General features: G+C 35.6%; 1 protein-coding gene across 8 annotated transcripts in view; it reads left to right on the forward strand.

Moving 5' to 3' along the window:
- DMXL1 (Dmx like 1) overlaps positions 1-14,262 on the forward strand; it is a 78,141-nt gene that overhangs the window by 17,353 nt on the left and 46,526 nt on the right. For all 8 annotated transcript variants that reach the window (XM_054054120.1, XM_054054124.1, XM_054054123.1 and 5 more), the window contains exons 4-10: positions 1,048-1,126; positions 1,726-1,858; positions 4,146-4,212; positions 6,518-6,693; positions 7,973-8,162; positions 9,685-9,853; positions 13,679-13,891. In XM_054054120.1, coding sequence (XP_053910095.1) covers positions 1,048-1,126; positions 1,726-1,858; positions 4,146-4,212; positions 6,518-6,693; positions 7,973-8,162; positions 9,685-9,853; positions 13,679-13,891 — 1,027 coding nt within the window. The remainder of the gene's footprint in view (positions 1-1,047; positions 1,127-1,725; positions 1,859-4,145; positions 4,213-6,517; positions 6,694-7,972; positions 8,163-9,684; positions 9,854-13,678; positions 13,892-14,262) is intronic.

The following is a 14,262-nucleotide window of genomic DNA, read 5'->3' on the forward strand; positions in this document are numbered from 1 at the left end:
GCTGTTGATTTCACCCTGAATGTTTTTATTTACTGGCAAATATTGCAGCTAACGTTAACTCTGAAGTTAGCGTAGTAACTATAAGCAGCAGAGGGAGCACTGTTCACTCGTTATTTGCTTTCAGGTATTTGTAATTGGAGAAATACTCTGTTGCTTCATTCTTTCCGTTAACCTCTAGACAATCATTTCCAGCATATTTAGGTAATTGTAAGACTGCCTGTCTTTCATTTACTAGAATGTTAAGGATCAAAAAAAAAAAAAAGAACAGTGTCATAAATATTTCATTCAGATCCTTATCTGCAGGTACTTCTTACCGGTTTCTACCAAACTTCTGAAAGATTTGATGGTTACATTTTAACTGTAACTTGTATTTGATATTTTTGGAGTGAGGGATGATAACTTTAGAAATGTCTGTCTTTATGAACTAAAGAAGAAAACCTAGTAGCTCTGGATATTATTTCCAGTAACGTTTGCAGTTTCTTTTATTATTCAAAGCATAAGAACTTTTCAACCTATTGTGAAAACAGACCAGATAAATATTTTGTGAATTTAATCTTCTGCTTGTTCCAGTGATGCGAAATCTGAAAATAGTTGACTGTACTGTTATATTAAAAATAAAAATTAGGGGGGGGAGAATTATCATGTATGTTATCTTGACCTTGAATCATTTAATTCCACAACTACTTACGTCAAAGACCAGGTGCATTTATTGTATTTAATTTATATTTTTTTTTCTTTTTTTTCCCCCAAAAATTATATCAGACTTCCCTATTAAAAAAAAAAAAAATCTCAGATTCTGGTGCTGATTTTACGTATTGATTTTTTTCAAGCTGTCTTTTTAAAATAAGAAGGTAGAGATTTCTATTTGTATAGGCAGATTAATGGAAAGCTATTTTGTTTAAAAATCTGAGCGTATCAATTTTTCTTTGAACAAATCCTTCTTAAAAGTTGGAGATTGCAGTAAAGATTTACTATTTCTGTTATAAAAGGTGAGGTCAGGGAAGGAAGCATTTGCATGCTAATCTTTGTGAATACTTAAAATTTCAGACATTGCATTATCAGTGGCAGAAGAACGCTCAAATCTTACTGGAAACTGTAGCGCATAATCTAACGTGGGATCCCACAGGTAAGATTAGAATAAAAGAAACATCTATTTGATACCGCAACTAAGTCCTTGTTTAAATTTCACTGTTCTTTTGGGACAAGGAAAAGATTTTTGTTTTGACCTAGAATTATAGAGATCAGCCAAGTGGAGTGAAGTTTGCCTTTTGTCAGTTGTTACAGGAGAGCCGAAATATTAGGTGCATCTGTTGTATGGTCTTACTCAATTATCCTGATCTCAGTGGTGTCTAGTGTTTGAAAACACAGCTTAAATATTGGGTATTTGTTGTGAAAGAGAGATGTAGCTTTAGGCATTTCTTTTAGAAAACATCTACTTTGAAAATGTGATTAATTTTCACAATTTCAACTGTAGCTACTTAAGTTTAAATGTCTTATGAGAGTATCTTCTCTCAAGATGACCCCACCTACATCCATGTATGGGAATGTGTGAAAGGTACACTGCTATTACGGTAACTTTGTTATAGAAAAGGTGTTAAGATAATAGCTGATTTATTCTGTTTTACAGTTTCAGCTTTGCAAAACTGTTTTTTTTCCGCGCTCTTCATAGAAGTATATATTTTGCCACTTGTTTTGTAGTTATAGTGTTATAAATATTTGGTTTAGGTACTCGCCTTTTGATTGGTTCCAGTTGTCTTCAACTTTGGTCCAATGTTCCATTGGAAAATCCTTCTGACAATGACAATACTGAAAGAACAGATGTTGGGCTTGGAGAGTGGAAGTGTATCTGGCAATGCAAGTAAGAAGCTCATTTAAGGACAAGTAATTCCCTTTTCCTTGCTGATTTGTACCTTTCAGTGAAATGTTATTGTATATTGTAGTCTTATAAATGCTGTTGATATGTGATAAACTTGAATTGTATTCCCCCTGAATATGTGAAATTTCTTTATTCCTCGGAGATCATTCATAATTGGTTTGGGGGTGTTTTTTCTTAGGCAGTTCTTCAGTTATACTGAACAGTAGAAAAATAGAGACAGAAGACTGCTAATCAGACTGTCCCAGTAGGCTTTTTTCCTTGTACAAGAAGTAAGGTGAAAGCTGCGTATTGGAAAACTGTTGTGTTTGCAGGACTAGTTACAACCACCTTCCTTCTATGTCCAATATACTGCACCTTTCTTTCCATCTCACACATCTACCCTTTTCACACACATTTTACTTTTCCCGTGTTTATTCTGATGTTTGGAACAGTCATGCAAAGATTGATGCATTCTCTTTTACTCCTTCTCTGAATGTTCTTCTTGTATTCATGTTGATTTTAATCTTTGTTTATTGGCACATTCAGAAGAGATGTATTTTGGTGCTTTACTTCATAAGACAATTGAAATCACAGTCCTTCCTGCTGCAGGAAGACTTTCTAATGCATCAGTTGCAATGTTCATTTGGGACCAGTACTCCATATTCTCCTTCTAGAAGTCTCCCAAAGTGGCTGAGTGGAGGGACCCACGCAAAATTCTGCTTTATGAAGCACTTAGTATTGGTTCTGTGGTTCCCTAGGTGTACCTGAAAATATTCCTTTTGTACTCCTTCAGTTGTTCCTTTTCCTGTGTGCTCTCTAACTTTTATCAAGGATGTTTTTAAAAATCCCAAGATCATTCAAACAACAACTAAAGAATTTTCCTTTGAATACAATGAATTTTCTAAATAAAAGAAATTGAGGACTTAATTTATTGAGACATCTCTGGACCTTCATCTCTCAGCTTAATGAGAGGAGTCAGCCTGTAGGTAGAATGTCATGGGTGTGGTGTTAGTATCTGGGATTGTGGTAACAGTAGTCAAGATCATACAGATAATGGTGTTCCTGTGTCCTTTCAATAATATGTTTTTCAATTGTATCATAAGCCTTACAGAAATCTTCATAGCTCCCCACCTATTTCCCTCTTAAACTCTTTTGTGGAGGAGGGCAAGCTGAGCATTGTGGACTTTGAACTAGTAGGTCCTGGAAAGGGTCAACAGAACTTGCTCTGTCAGTTTACCTTTTATGCCTGGATGTCTTCTGACATTTGTGCTTCAGTTAGATTTAGAATAAGTGTTTTCTTAAGAAGAAGTTTGCAAAATAGTTATTTTGAGAGGGTATACTTTGTGAGAATAATTTTTTATGTCCAGAGGAGGCATTACCAGATATCTCCATATTGGCCCTGCTGGAAGAATGGTGCTTAGACCTAGGTGGAAGCTGACTTTCTTTGCACACTTTTCTAATTGACCTGCTGTTGTAACTGCACACACCTAACACTTCATGCTTTTGTTTACTTGATGGCTTACTCAGTCCTTCCTTAAAGTTAGGCTTTCCAACTTGTTATACATGTCTAAGAAATTCAAGATGTAAATGTATACTGTACTTGTGCTGCACGATTAAATTCTTGTGTGTTCTTGTTGCCAATAATAAGCCAGTTGCCTAGGCAGTAGCTTAGTACTTTAAAATGCATAAAACAAGCTCATTTCTTAGTATTTCCAGTGAAAGTAAAACACTGCAAAAATTAGCCAGATACTTAGGTTTAGATTATTTGGTGTAGTGCCTTTTGCCAGTGTGACCATTAAAATACAAACTACCTTCAGATCCTTCTTAACTGCAGTGCTCTTTTTACACCTTTGTGTCTTCTTGAGTTACAACTGTAGGAATTATGAGACATGGAGGTGTTTTTCATTGAAGTTGGAAGACAATATGGGATAGCAGAAATTAATTTGAAATACAAATGACTGTGAAGGGAAAGTAAAGCATATCTGCGTACAGTTTAATCTGTTAGCAGTCCATTTCTCATATGATATTTCGGAGTACTGGATGTTGCAGCACCTTCAGCTATAGCTTTTTGCTTTTCTGTTTGTCTGGTGTGACCAGAACCATGTGTTCATGCAAGTTTGCCTCCTAGTCCTTCTGGACTTTGTTAAAGCTTCAGTTGTTTCATGCAATACAATGGACACTTGCATGTAAGCATTGAATCACTTTCCATGAGTTCAAGGGGAAATAAACTGTTTAGAGTTCTGAAGTTCTTAAAATCTATTTTCTGTTTCTAATTGTTTTTATTTCATAGAACTGCCTCTCAAGTTTGTTTAATGAAATTCTCACCCGATGGGGAATTTTTTGCTACTGCTGGAAAGGTAAGCATTTTTTTCCTAATTGTTTTGTACTAATTCAGATAAGCTAATAAAGCAAATAAACAAAGCAAAAACACCTGTTAAAAAGAGCTTTTTAATGAATTCTTTTTACTATTGAGGAGTATTTACAAAAGAGGAGTTCTGATGAATGCAGGAGATCTATGGATGAGCTCACTGATGGATGTCCTCCTAGTGAGGAAATGTATGCAGTAATTCATTATTACCCTGACACCATTTATCAAAAATAGTTCTTACGTATCTTTCTAGATAAATGAATCTGTATGCCTGTTTGTATAAAATCATCATAGAATCATGAAACGGTTTGGGTTGGAAGGGACCTGAAAGATGATCCAGTTTCAACCTCCTGCCCTGGGCAAGGGCACCTCCCACTAGAACCTAGCAGAGACAGTAGAATTATTTAAATAATATTTAAAGTCATATGGGACAGTACTGTTTCTGATATTATAGTGAAAGCCTGGTTTAGGTGTCGCAGAATCCAGAGGAAGTATTAAACCAACGGAGTTTCAGAGTTAAGAATGGAAGACAGTTGTACAATTTGATCTGGTCTGTCTCAGAAGCGTGAATGAAGAATTAGTATGTTAGCAAAGACTGTTTAGAACAGTATTTGATTTAGTAGTAGTATGTAGAATTTTGCTGTTGCTATTTGGATCATAGTATCCCTTAATACTTCCTTGAATCATGAAGATTCAGGAATGGTTCAGTCTGCAAACAATTCTTGCTTTTGCGAGGTAGTTGTCTGCATATTTTCATGATCTATGCATCCAGAACAGCTAACACTTATCATGCTTAATTGTAGGTGTTTGTTTTCTCCTGTAAAGCTTGCTGTTTCAAATCAATATGCTTGCTTAGAAGACTTCTAAAGTATTTGAAAATTAGAAGGCTTTAAAGTGTTTGATATCTTTAAGGAAGAGACAAAGATGTAAAAATTCTGTAAAACAACATACATTTCTTTTCTTGGGTAAACTGTATTGCATTTGACTAGTTTCCAGCACATTAAGTTAAACACTGAAGTTTCTTGATTATAAGCTATTCTGCATATAATAACACAGCAAGAATTTCTGCTGCTCCCTCCTGTTTTGTTTATTTGGGATGTTACTTTACTTGCTATATGTTATGTGATATCTTCAGCCATTTACTGGCTGAGAGGAGAGTTATTCCATTCACGTTGAAGTTAACTATTACTTCTAAAATAGTCAAGAGTACGGGTTTTATTAAAAAAGAAGGCTTTTGTCATTGTTTGCAATATAGCTATATGTATTTCATGATATATACTTAGTTGATGGATAGAGCTAATATTATTTTAAAAGTCAAATTTTAATGGATACTAATGTTACAGTGTGACTGAATTGTGGAAAAATAAATTAATCTGCAAATAGCTTCTGTAGAAATAATGTCCTTGTAGCATTTTTGACTGGAATGTCTTATGTCCTGTTGTGTTATGTTGCATTGTAAACTCACACAAAGCGCCATTACTAAATAAGTAAGGGTACGTATGAAAAATTGCTAACTAAGTAGGAAAATTAATGATGGACTTATTACCGTAAAAGACTAAGTTAATTACCTACCTGCAGAATCTTTAAAATGGATCTTTGTTTCTCTGTCTTCGTTTAATTTTTTTTAATGCCAGAAGATGCTGGTCAGGAACACAACCTCCTTCTACCCCTAGGAGGGTCATATTAAGCATACTCAGTTTAATACAATATTTTAGTAGCATTCATATTTAATGCTAGAACAACAGCTTGTCAATCTAGATCCAGAAAAAATTATCTGATCTTCAATTACGTAAGGAAACTAGGAACATGCTTTTTTTTTTTTTTTTTTTTTTTAATTTATTTATGTATGTGTGCAGCTAAGAAAAGCAAACTAAGTAGAACTAAGCTTGATTTTTGGGTTGTATCTTTGACCATTGTTTATATTCCTAACACTTAAATTTGTGTGAGTAGGTTTTGGGCGTTTTCTGTCAAAGTACTATTAGTCGTATTTGCATTTAAATACCAGCTCATTTGAATATAGCTTACGTTTTTGTGGTTAAAAGCTGGCAGCTATTCAGAAGAAGCAAAATTAAATCCAAGTTTATAATGGGAAGAGAGATTAAAAAGAAAGTTCTGCTAACGTGTTTTCTTTAAGATCAAGTTTTGAAGTTCTGTTTACTGAACTGACTTTCTGTCATCAGGAAAGTATTTTACTTATAGAAAAACAAAAACCCAGTAGACAACCAGAAATACTTGAAGTGCATCATATTCTTATGCGAGATAGTCTTATTTACTGTCTTTTTTTCTTTCCTCAGGATGATTGTCTTGTGAAAGTATGGTACAACACAGATAGCTGGCGGACAGCTGTAACACCACCTGGTGCAAGTCCTGAAAAACAGGCAAAAGAAGTTGATTTTTCATTTGTTTATTTGGCTCATCCTCGGTCAGTAAATGCATTTTCATGGAGGAAGACCAGTAAATTCATGCCACGGTCAGTAGTTCTAATAACCTGCAGTTTGTAAATTGCCCTAAAAACCCCAAACTCTACAGCCTTCTCAGCTGTACAGTAGACAGTCACTCGAGTTGTACAGTTTACTTAAGTTAATAATTGAGTTTACACACCTTGAACATTGTTTGTGTTCATATAATTCCTTCATACTGAAGTTCTTGAGAGGGTGGTAAGAATCCCCTTAAGTGGGAATGAACTGGGAAGGCAGAAAGGGGGTCCTATAGGCTGGCTTAGAGTTTGAACTAAATATAAAATCAGCTCTTGCAAAATTACCTCTCTTTGCATCTTTTTGACTCCGCTGTCTTAAATGACTGTTTATGCACTTGTTCCCAGCTTCAACCTCTCTCTCTGTTCTAATGCAAACAGAGAAATTCAAAAGTCCTGTCACCTTGTGTTGTCTTTCTCAAACATTCAAATACTTCCATGTCTCCTACTTTATTTCTCTACCTAGTACAAAACTAGAACTCTGTCAGAAACAGTACCTGGAAAACGAATTAAAATGATCATTTGAAATTGATATTTCAATTTTGATTTTTGTTGAGTGTTCTGACAATTCCTTAATGACCTATCCCTACTCCTGGCTAAGAGTTTGCTGCTGAATGGTCCAATCAGATGATTCATATAGTCATATGATAGATTTCTAAATTGCAGCTAAAACTGAATTGTGACCTTAGATGAAATGGGAACGTAATGATCTGCGTAGTTGGGTTTTTTTCCGAGTGCCTAGTTTAGGTTAATTGAATTTCTTGGACATATGTGTAACACAAAATTCATTTTGAAAAATAGCACTTAAGAAAAGTTTGTAGTTTTAAATTAGCTGTTGTATTCCTGGTATTACTTTGTTTTTTTGTCTTGGATATATAATTTTGTAAGTCTTGATATAGCAGTAAGATCTGGAGAACTGAGAACAGGTACCCATAATACAATTAGATTTTCATATGACAGACTTTAAAAACATAATTTTTTTCTATTCCTGCTATGACTAATTATATACATTAAAATCCATAATTTTGTGTTGCACAGTTGTGTAATGAAGTTTGACTTAATTGTGATTCAGATACTTGAATAGATATAAAAGCATTTCATACATCATTCATTTTCCTAAGAATGTATTGCTGAGCTTTTCTTTCCTTAATATCTTGTAATTACTTGGTGCAATCCCCAAAAACTGATAATGGAAAACTGTTTGGTGCTGTTGCTTTACTTTGACCCTATGTAATTGTAAGCAGCTTCTTCACACCTTAAATTTTTCTTTCATTAGTGGTGCTGTCTGCAATGTACTCCTGACTTGCTGTAAGGATAATGTTTGTCGTCTCTGGGCAGAGACTTTGTTACCCAATGACAGTCTGTTGTATGGTGGCGGCTACAACAATTGGAGTGAAGCAGTGAACTTCACAAATAACTTCAAGAGAAATACTTCAAGTAAGGAAAAAGTGCAAAATGCTTTAGAGGTAAGAAGTGAAATTGAACACTGAGAGTAAACACAAGCAAACACGTAATTTAACACAGTCTTGTCACTAGTAACTTGAACTTGTATCATCTGAAATCCTTTGTAATATAGATGTGCAGAAAATGTTACAGGAGAGTGAATTTACTTGAAATCTTCCTTAGGAAGGCAAAGCTGACAGCTGTCCTATTTAGCTTTCATGTTGGAAGATGCACTGTTCTTATGTCACTACTGCCTATTTTGCTTGGTAACTAAAGCAAAGTGCTTTGTAGTCTAGTTTGAAGGCTAGAACAGTGTGGAGCACATACTGCATATAGCTTATGTGAAACCCTCTAATGATGCTGCTTTAGTGATGGTAGGAGCTCTCTTGTTACTTCTGGAGTTTATGGGATGTTGTCTGGTTTCTGCAACTGAAAAAATAGTGATGATATGGAGGCTAGAAAGGTAGACTTCTGTTGCCTTTCTGCTGTAGTCTTCAATGTGAGCATACTGCTCTTCAGCTGTATCTGTAAGGCAAATGATCCTCATCAGGTAGTGTTTTCTAACCAATGGGGAACAAAGGAAAGGTGAAGCATTAGCAGTCTCCTGTAAAACTGTGGAAGAGAATATGTGGGCATTGTGCTCTTATCTCAATGGGGTGATGCATTTAGCATGCTTACAGTGCTTTCTTAGCGTGAGTGCTATAGGTAAAAAATACGACAGGCTGAAAGGTACAGTGCAGCAAAGAAGAGGTATTCAAAGGGAGGAGGGGAAAGGAAGTTGGAGACAATCTTCATTCCTGTTGAAAATAAGAGGCAGCGTTGGAGATCAGAAATAACAATTACATAAAAATTGAGGGAAAACTGTTTTACATGACCATGCTGTGGTAAGATGCAACAGATAGCAAGTGAAAGGGAATGCCAAAAGTGTAATACTGTATATACAAATTGTGTACCTTCTTGTACTTTTCGGTGACTGTACGGTACAATAGTCTTGAACCGCGTGGTGTGTGGAATAAGACTCCTTCATACTGGCATAGTCAGTCTTAAAAGCTGAAGCATCGGAAGCACATAGGAATGAAAGGAGAAAGACCTTAAAAATCATTGGGCCCTTTTCATGGGAGTTCATGAAGTTCTGATCTAAGCAGGTTTAAAGTACTGATCAAGATTTTCAGTTTCTGAAGTTAGATTATTCAGATTTGATGGTTGCTTTGTTCAGAATCTTGCATGAGCATGGTATATGTTCATGAAACAATAGTGTTTTCTGTTCAAGTATAAAAATGAATGTTGTCTTTTGTTTATGAATGTTGTCTGCACAGTGAAATATGAAGCAGTGACTATGTCATGGTACTGTATGGACCTTCATAAATGAATGTGAAGGCACTGGTGTCTCTTCTCTGCAGACATAACCTGTACAGCATAATTTTTGCAAGAATGTATCTTTTAAACTGAAAAGTTTCTTTCACCGCTATCCAGAAAACCACTTGCAGATTAAATCTGCTTTTTGTTTTTGAAAGGAATTTAAATAACACCTTATTCTTCATGCAGTTAAACCTGAGGCACTTTCGAAGAGGAAGGAGGAGGTCAGGCGCTGTTGTAGCGCATACTGGATATGCTCCACATCAGCAAGATCCCCACGAAGTTCACAGGAACATCCCTCCTCATGCAAATGCACTTTGTCACTTCCATATTGCTGCCAGTATCAACCCAGCCACAGGTGAGAACTGTTCTGAATCCTTGCTATAGGATGAGCTACAATTTCTATTAGTTCTGTGCTGTCTGTGTAAGCTTAATTGGCTCAGATTTATTTGTACAGTATTTACAAAATCATACAAAATATGGGTTTTGTAAAGAATATGGGTTTCTTTTAATGCGTGAAAAAAACTTCTTCTATAATAACGAAATGATCTGAATAAATTCCCTCTGCAGTAGTCCTGTCTTTCCTTGTCATCTTTTAACTAGGATTCATAGTGGTCTGAGATGCAGATGGCTGTGTATTTGTAACCAGCATTAAAAATTAATTTGGAGTTTTGTATAGTATTGAGAGAAATGTAAAATTTCTAAGCCTCTTAAGATGACTACCTGACACTGTGTCTGAAGTGACCACGTCCCTGTACTTCTGTTCTGTCTCTGAACCAAGCAAAACATGCCTTCATCTTCTATTCTTTAAACTTAAGTATTCTCTTGCACTCAAGCAATATGTTAATAGGCATTAAGGAAAATCCCCTATTATTGCTAATATTTCTGTCTTCATAATTGTTTGTGTATGCTGCAAATGAAGCATATGTCTGCTTACTGAAAAACTGAATAGAAATGCAGTATTGAATGGCTTTTCATTAAGGTTTTACTGTTGTGGTGTGATTGCCTGTCTAGACTTAAGCAACAAACATATAATTATTTTCTCAAACTAGTTAAGCTCTGTCTAGTATATAGCATTTTTAAATTGGGGTTGTTTGTTTGGTTGGTTTTTTTTGTTCCTACTGACCTTTGTTTGAAAGGCCAATTTTGACCTAAAGGCATTCGTGATTAATTTGTGTTTGTAGCTGTACAGTCTTTGGTATGATTTTAAAGAACCATTGGTTTCCGTTACTGTTGCTGTAAACAAGCAAGCAAGCTGTAAACACTTTCTCCTCTAAGACTAGAGTTAGTCTTTACCTTTTTCAGTATTGGTTCATGTTTCTTTTAATAGATATGACTAGAATTACATGCACCCTACCAGAAGGAAGCTTCTTGCAGTATTATTATGTTGTACCATCAGTGCTGTCCTATTTCTACAGGAAATGTCTCCAGTCATTACATGTTACCAAATGTCATAAAGGGAAATTTCTCCAAAGCTTCTTGGAGATATGTCGTTCTCCTCTCTGCATTTCTACAGCTTCAAATTGCATAAGGGGATAGTTGACATTTAATGTGGTAGCACGTAATCTTTCATGGTCTTTTTTATATCTACTCTTGTTCCTTGTTTGTTTAATTATAATAACTGAGTAAACTTTAATTTCATTTTTAATAGTCTTTGCAGTATAGGTGTTCCCTACAGCAAACTCACAGAATGGGAATAAAAATAATCTTGGAGAACAATGTTACAAGATTTTCCTGGATATCTAACACTTGTCATTGTCCTTTTCAATCTTGTACTCCTATGTTATCTGTATTGATATTATCTGTCTTGGTACTGTCTTTTGGATTGCTTGACCTTTAACTCGGAAAATTGAAGGATAATAGGCTCTTTTTTAATGCAGAATCTCTGTTCAAAGTAACTTTCATCTCTTAAATCTTAAATTGAAGAAATAGCTGTTCTTCCTCACTGTCAAGTCCTTAAGTACCCCAGTCTAACCACATTCTCTAAGTAGTCCTTTTAGTTTGCCCTTTTGAAATTAAATTTGATCTGAAAACCTGATTGTGTTTTCTTTCATTTAATTTAGGCCAAATTGGTTTATGATCTCTCACTTGAAAATTTGTCCTTATTACAACATTCAGAGTACTTGATAAAAACTACAGCCAAAGCATCTTAATCTCTGTTTCACTTCACTTTTTGAACAATAGTACTATCATATATAACAATAAATGTATTTTAAATTTTTATTATATTTGTGCTCTGTTGTTAATTTTGAAACTCATTTTCTTACAGCAACAAAATCCTCGAGACCCTCTTTTATACTAGAATGTTACTTAAAGTGGTATTCAACCTGAGTGGAGTTCAGTGGAAGGAACACACATGGATGTTAGGACAAAATTATCTGTAGACAAATCCAGAGAAAGTTCTTGAGTCCAAAGACTAAAACTTTCTAAAAACTTCTAAGTCCTTAGAATTTTCTCTTGAAACAGTGAATGTGATTTATGAAGCAAATAGAAGTTCACTGAGGATTTTGTCTGGAGCTGATCATCAGATTGAAGTTGGTAGTTGGGCAAAAAAGATGATTTCTTTAGATATCTTTTGATATGTACTCAAAGTGTGTGGATTTATAAGCTAATCTGAAGTCATCTTTCTAGTTGACCTCCTTACATTTACTGTAGCTTCATCTTGCAAAGAGAGTTCAACAGAATTCTTCCCTCCAAGTTCTGTTTTTGCTAAATTTGCTATTACAGTATTTTTGAAAATGGTGTTAATTAACCTTATTAGGAAGACAGTCTTCAATAATTTGTGCTTGCCCGCATCTACTACTGTGTCCCCTTCCCACACCACAATTATTGGTAGTCCTGATGATCCTTCTTTCTATCTGTGTGCTCTCAGTTATGATTTTCATAGGTAAGACTCAAGAGTAAGTAATTCAAAGCAATCACTGACAAAAACCAACTGGAATTGGAGACATAAGTATTTTGTCTTCCAAGGCATGTAATATATGTAATGTTGCATAAATAGGGAGCAGGAGGATATGAAAATGCATATAGGAACTTCTAGGTAGGAATTAAATGAAGTTTTGAGCTTTCAGCTTGCTGCTATATGGCTCATTGGGGAAATCTGGTTGCTTTTTTTGCCACACCTAGATGATGCTACTCTGATACTGGCTTCTGCTGCTTACTTCGTGAATACTGCTTTGTTTTTTGCAGCCACCTAGGACACCAAGTAGCATCACAGAGCAATATAAAATCTATAGGAATTGGAAATCCTGGCTTTATGTGACGGTGTTACAGAGGACACCTTCTGGTCACTTCTAGCTTTTACTTGTGTAAGCCCTGTCATATGTGATCCTTGATTATGGTGTATACCTACTGGAGCCTTCATTGTGGACCAAATGTTGAGGAATTCTGCTTAAATTATTTGGTTCATACCAAGTGAGTCCCAAAAGAAAAGATAAATTAACCTGTACAGACAGTGCTATGTCATCAGTGTTACATTCATGAGAAGGGCAACCAAGCTGATGAAGGGTTTAGAGCACAAGCCTTACGAGGAGCGGTTGAGAGAGCTGGAGTTGTTTCACCTAGAGAAAAGGAGACTGAAGGGAGACCTTATTGCTCTCTACAACTACCTAAAAGGAGGTTGTAGCAAGGTGGGGGCTGGTTTCTTCTCCCTAGTAGCCAGTGACAGACAAGGGAAAATGGCCTCAAGATGTGCGAGTGGAGATATAGATTAGACATTAGGAGGAATTCCTTTACTGAAAGGATTGTCAAGCATTGGAACAGGATGTCCGGGGAGATGATTGAGTCACCATCCCTGCAGATGTTTAAAAGATGAGTAGATGTCGTACTTGGGGGGCATGGTCTAATGCCCAACTTAGCACGGCTGGATGGGCTTCATGATCTTGAAGGTGTTTTTAAACCAAAACTGTTCTGTGATTCTGTGATCATGAAGTTGTAACAGCACAGGCCCATACTGAGTCCTAATGTAAGCATACTAAGAAGTCTTCTTGTGGAACATCTCGTGTGGTAGCAGTCAAGCAATTCAGTACTGAAAGTAGGTGATGTTGGTGAAAGGAATGACACGTGGCAATACACTTCGTGTATTTTTTTTCATGGTAGGGTTTCTGCTTAAAAACATTTTCTCTAAAACTACTTTTTTACCAAACCACTTGTTTTTCAAAAGATTTAACATCTCTTTTGATAGATATTCCTCTGCTCCCTTCGATCACTTCTCTGAGTCTTGGCGAAAATGAAGAAAAAAGTGGACCTTTTGTTGTGCACTGGCTAAACAATAAAGAGCTTCATTTTACCTTATCCATGGAAGTATTTTTGCAACAGCTTAAAAAGAGCTTTGAACATCATTCTCCTGAGACTAACACTGAGGAGTCTAATCAAATGGACAGCAGATCAGAAGAAGGTAAAACTCTTAACATAGACAAATGGCTTTCATTATTCGAACTAATTTGTAGTGTTCTTTCATGTGAAGTAAGAGGCAGGCGATTTGATATGTAAGGATACAGGCAAATTACAGTAGCATTTCTAAGCATTTCCTTCCCTTGCACTGGAAGTACCTAAGTAACTTCTAAAAATCTGTGTCTAGAAATTCTGGATTCTTCCAGAGATTTAGTTATTTATGCTGAAAAATGTATTATTTTCTTAGGCTTATCTGGAGGCCTTTGCATGAAAGTGTGTTTTTCTTAACACTTTTAAGGAAGCAGGTGCAACCTTAGAATTAACTTTCTCTTTTTTGTTTTAACTGAAGGAGTAATAACACCTAATTTAAATAGC

Source organism: Cuculus canorus, chromosome Z (assembly GCF_017976375.1).
Source record: "Cuculus canorus isolate bCucCan1 chromosome Z, bCucCan1.pri, whole genome shotgun sequence".
Lineage (NCBI taxonomy): Eukaryota > Metazoa > Chordata > Aves > Cuculiformes > Cuculidae > Cuculus > Cuculus canorus.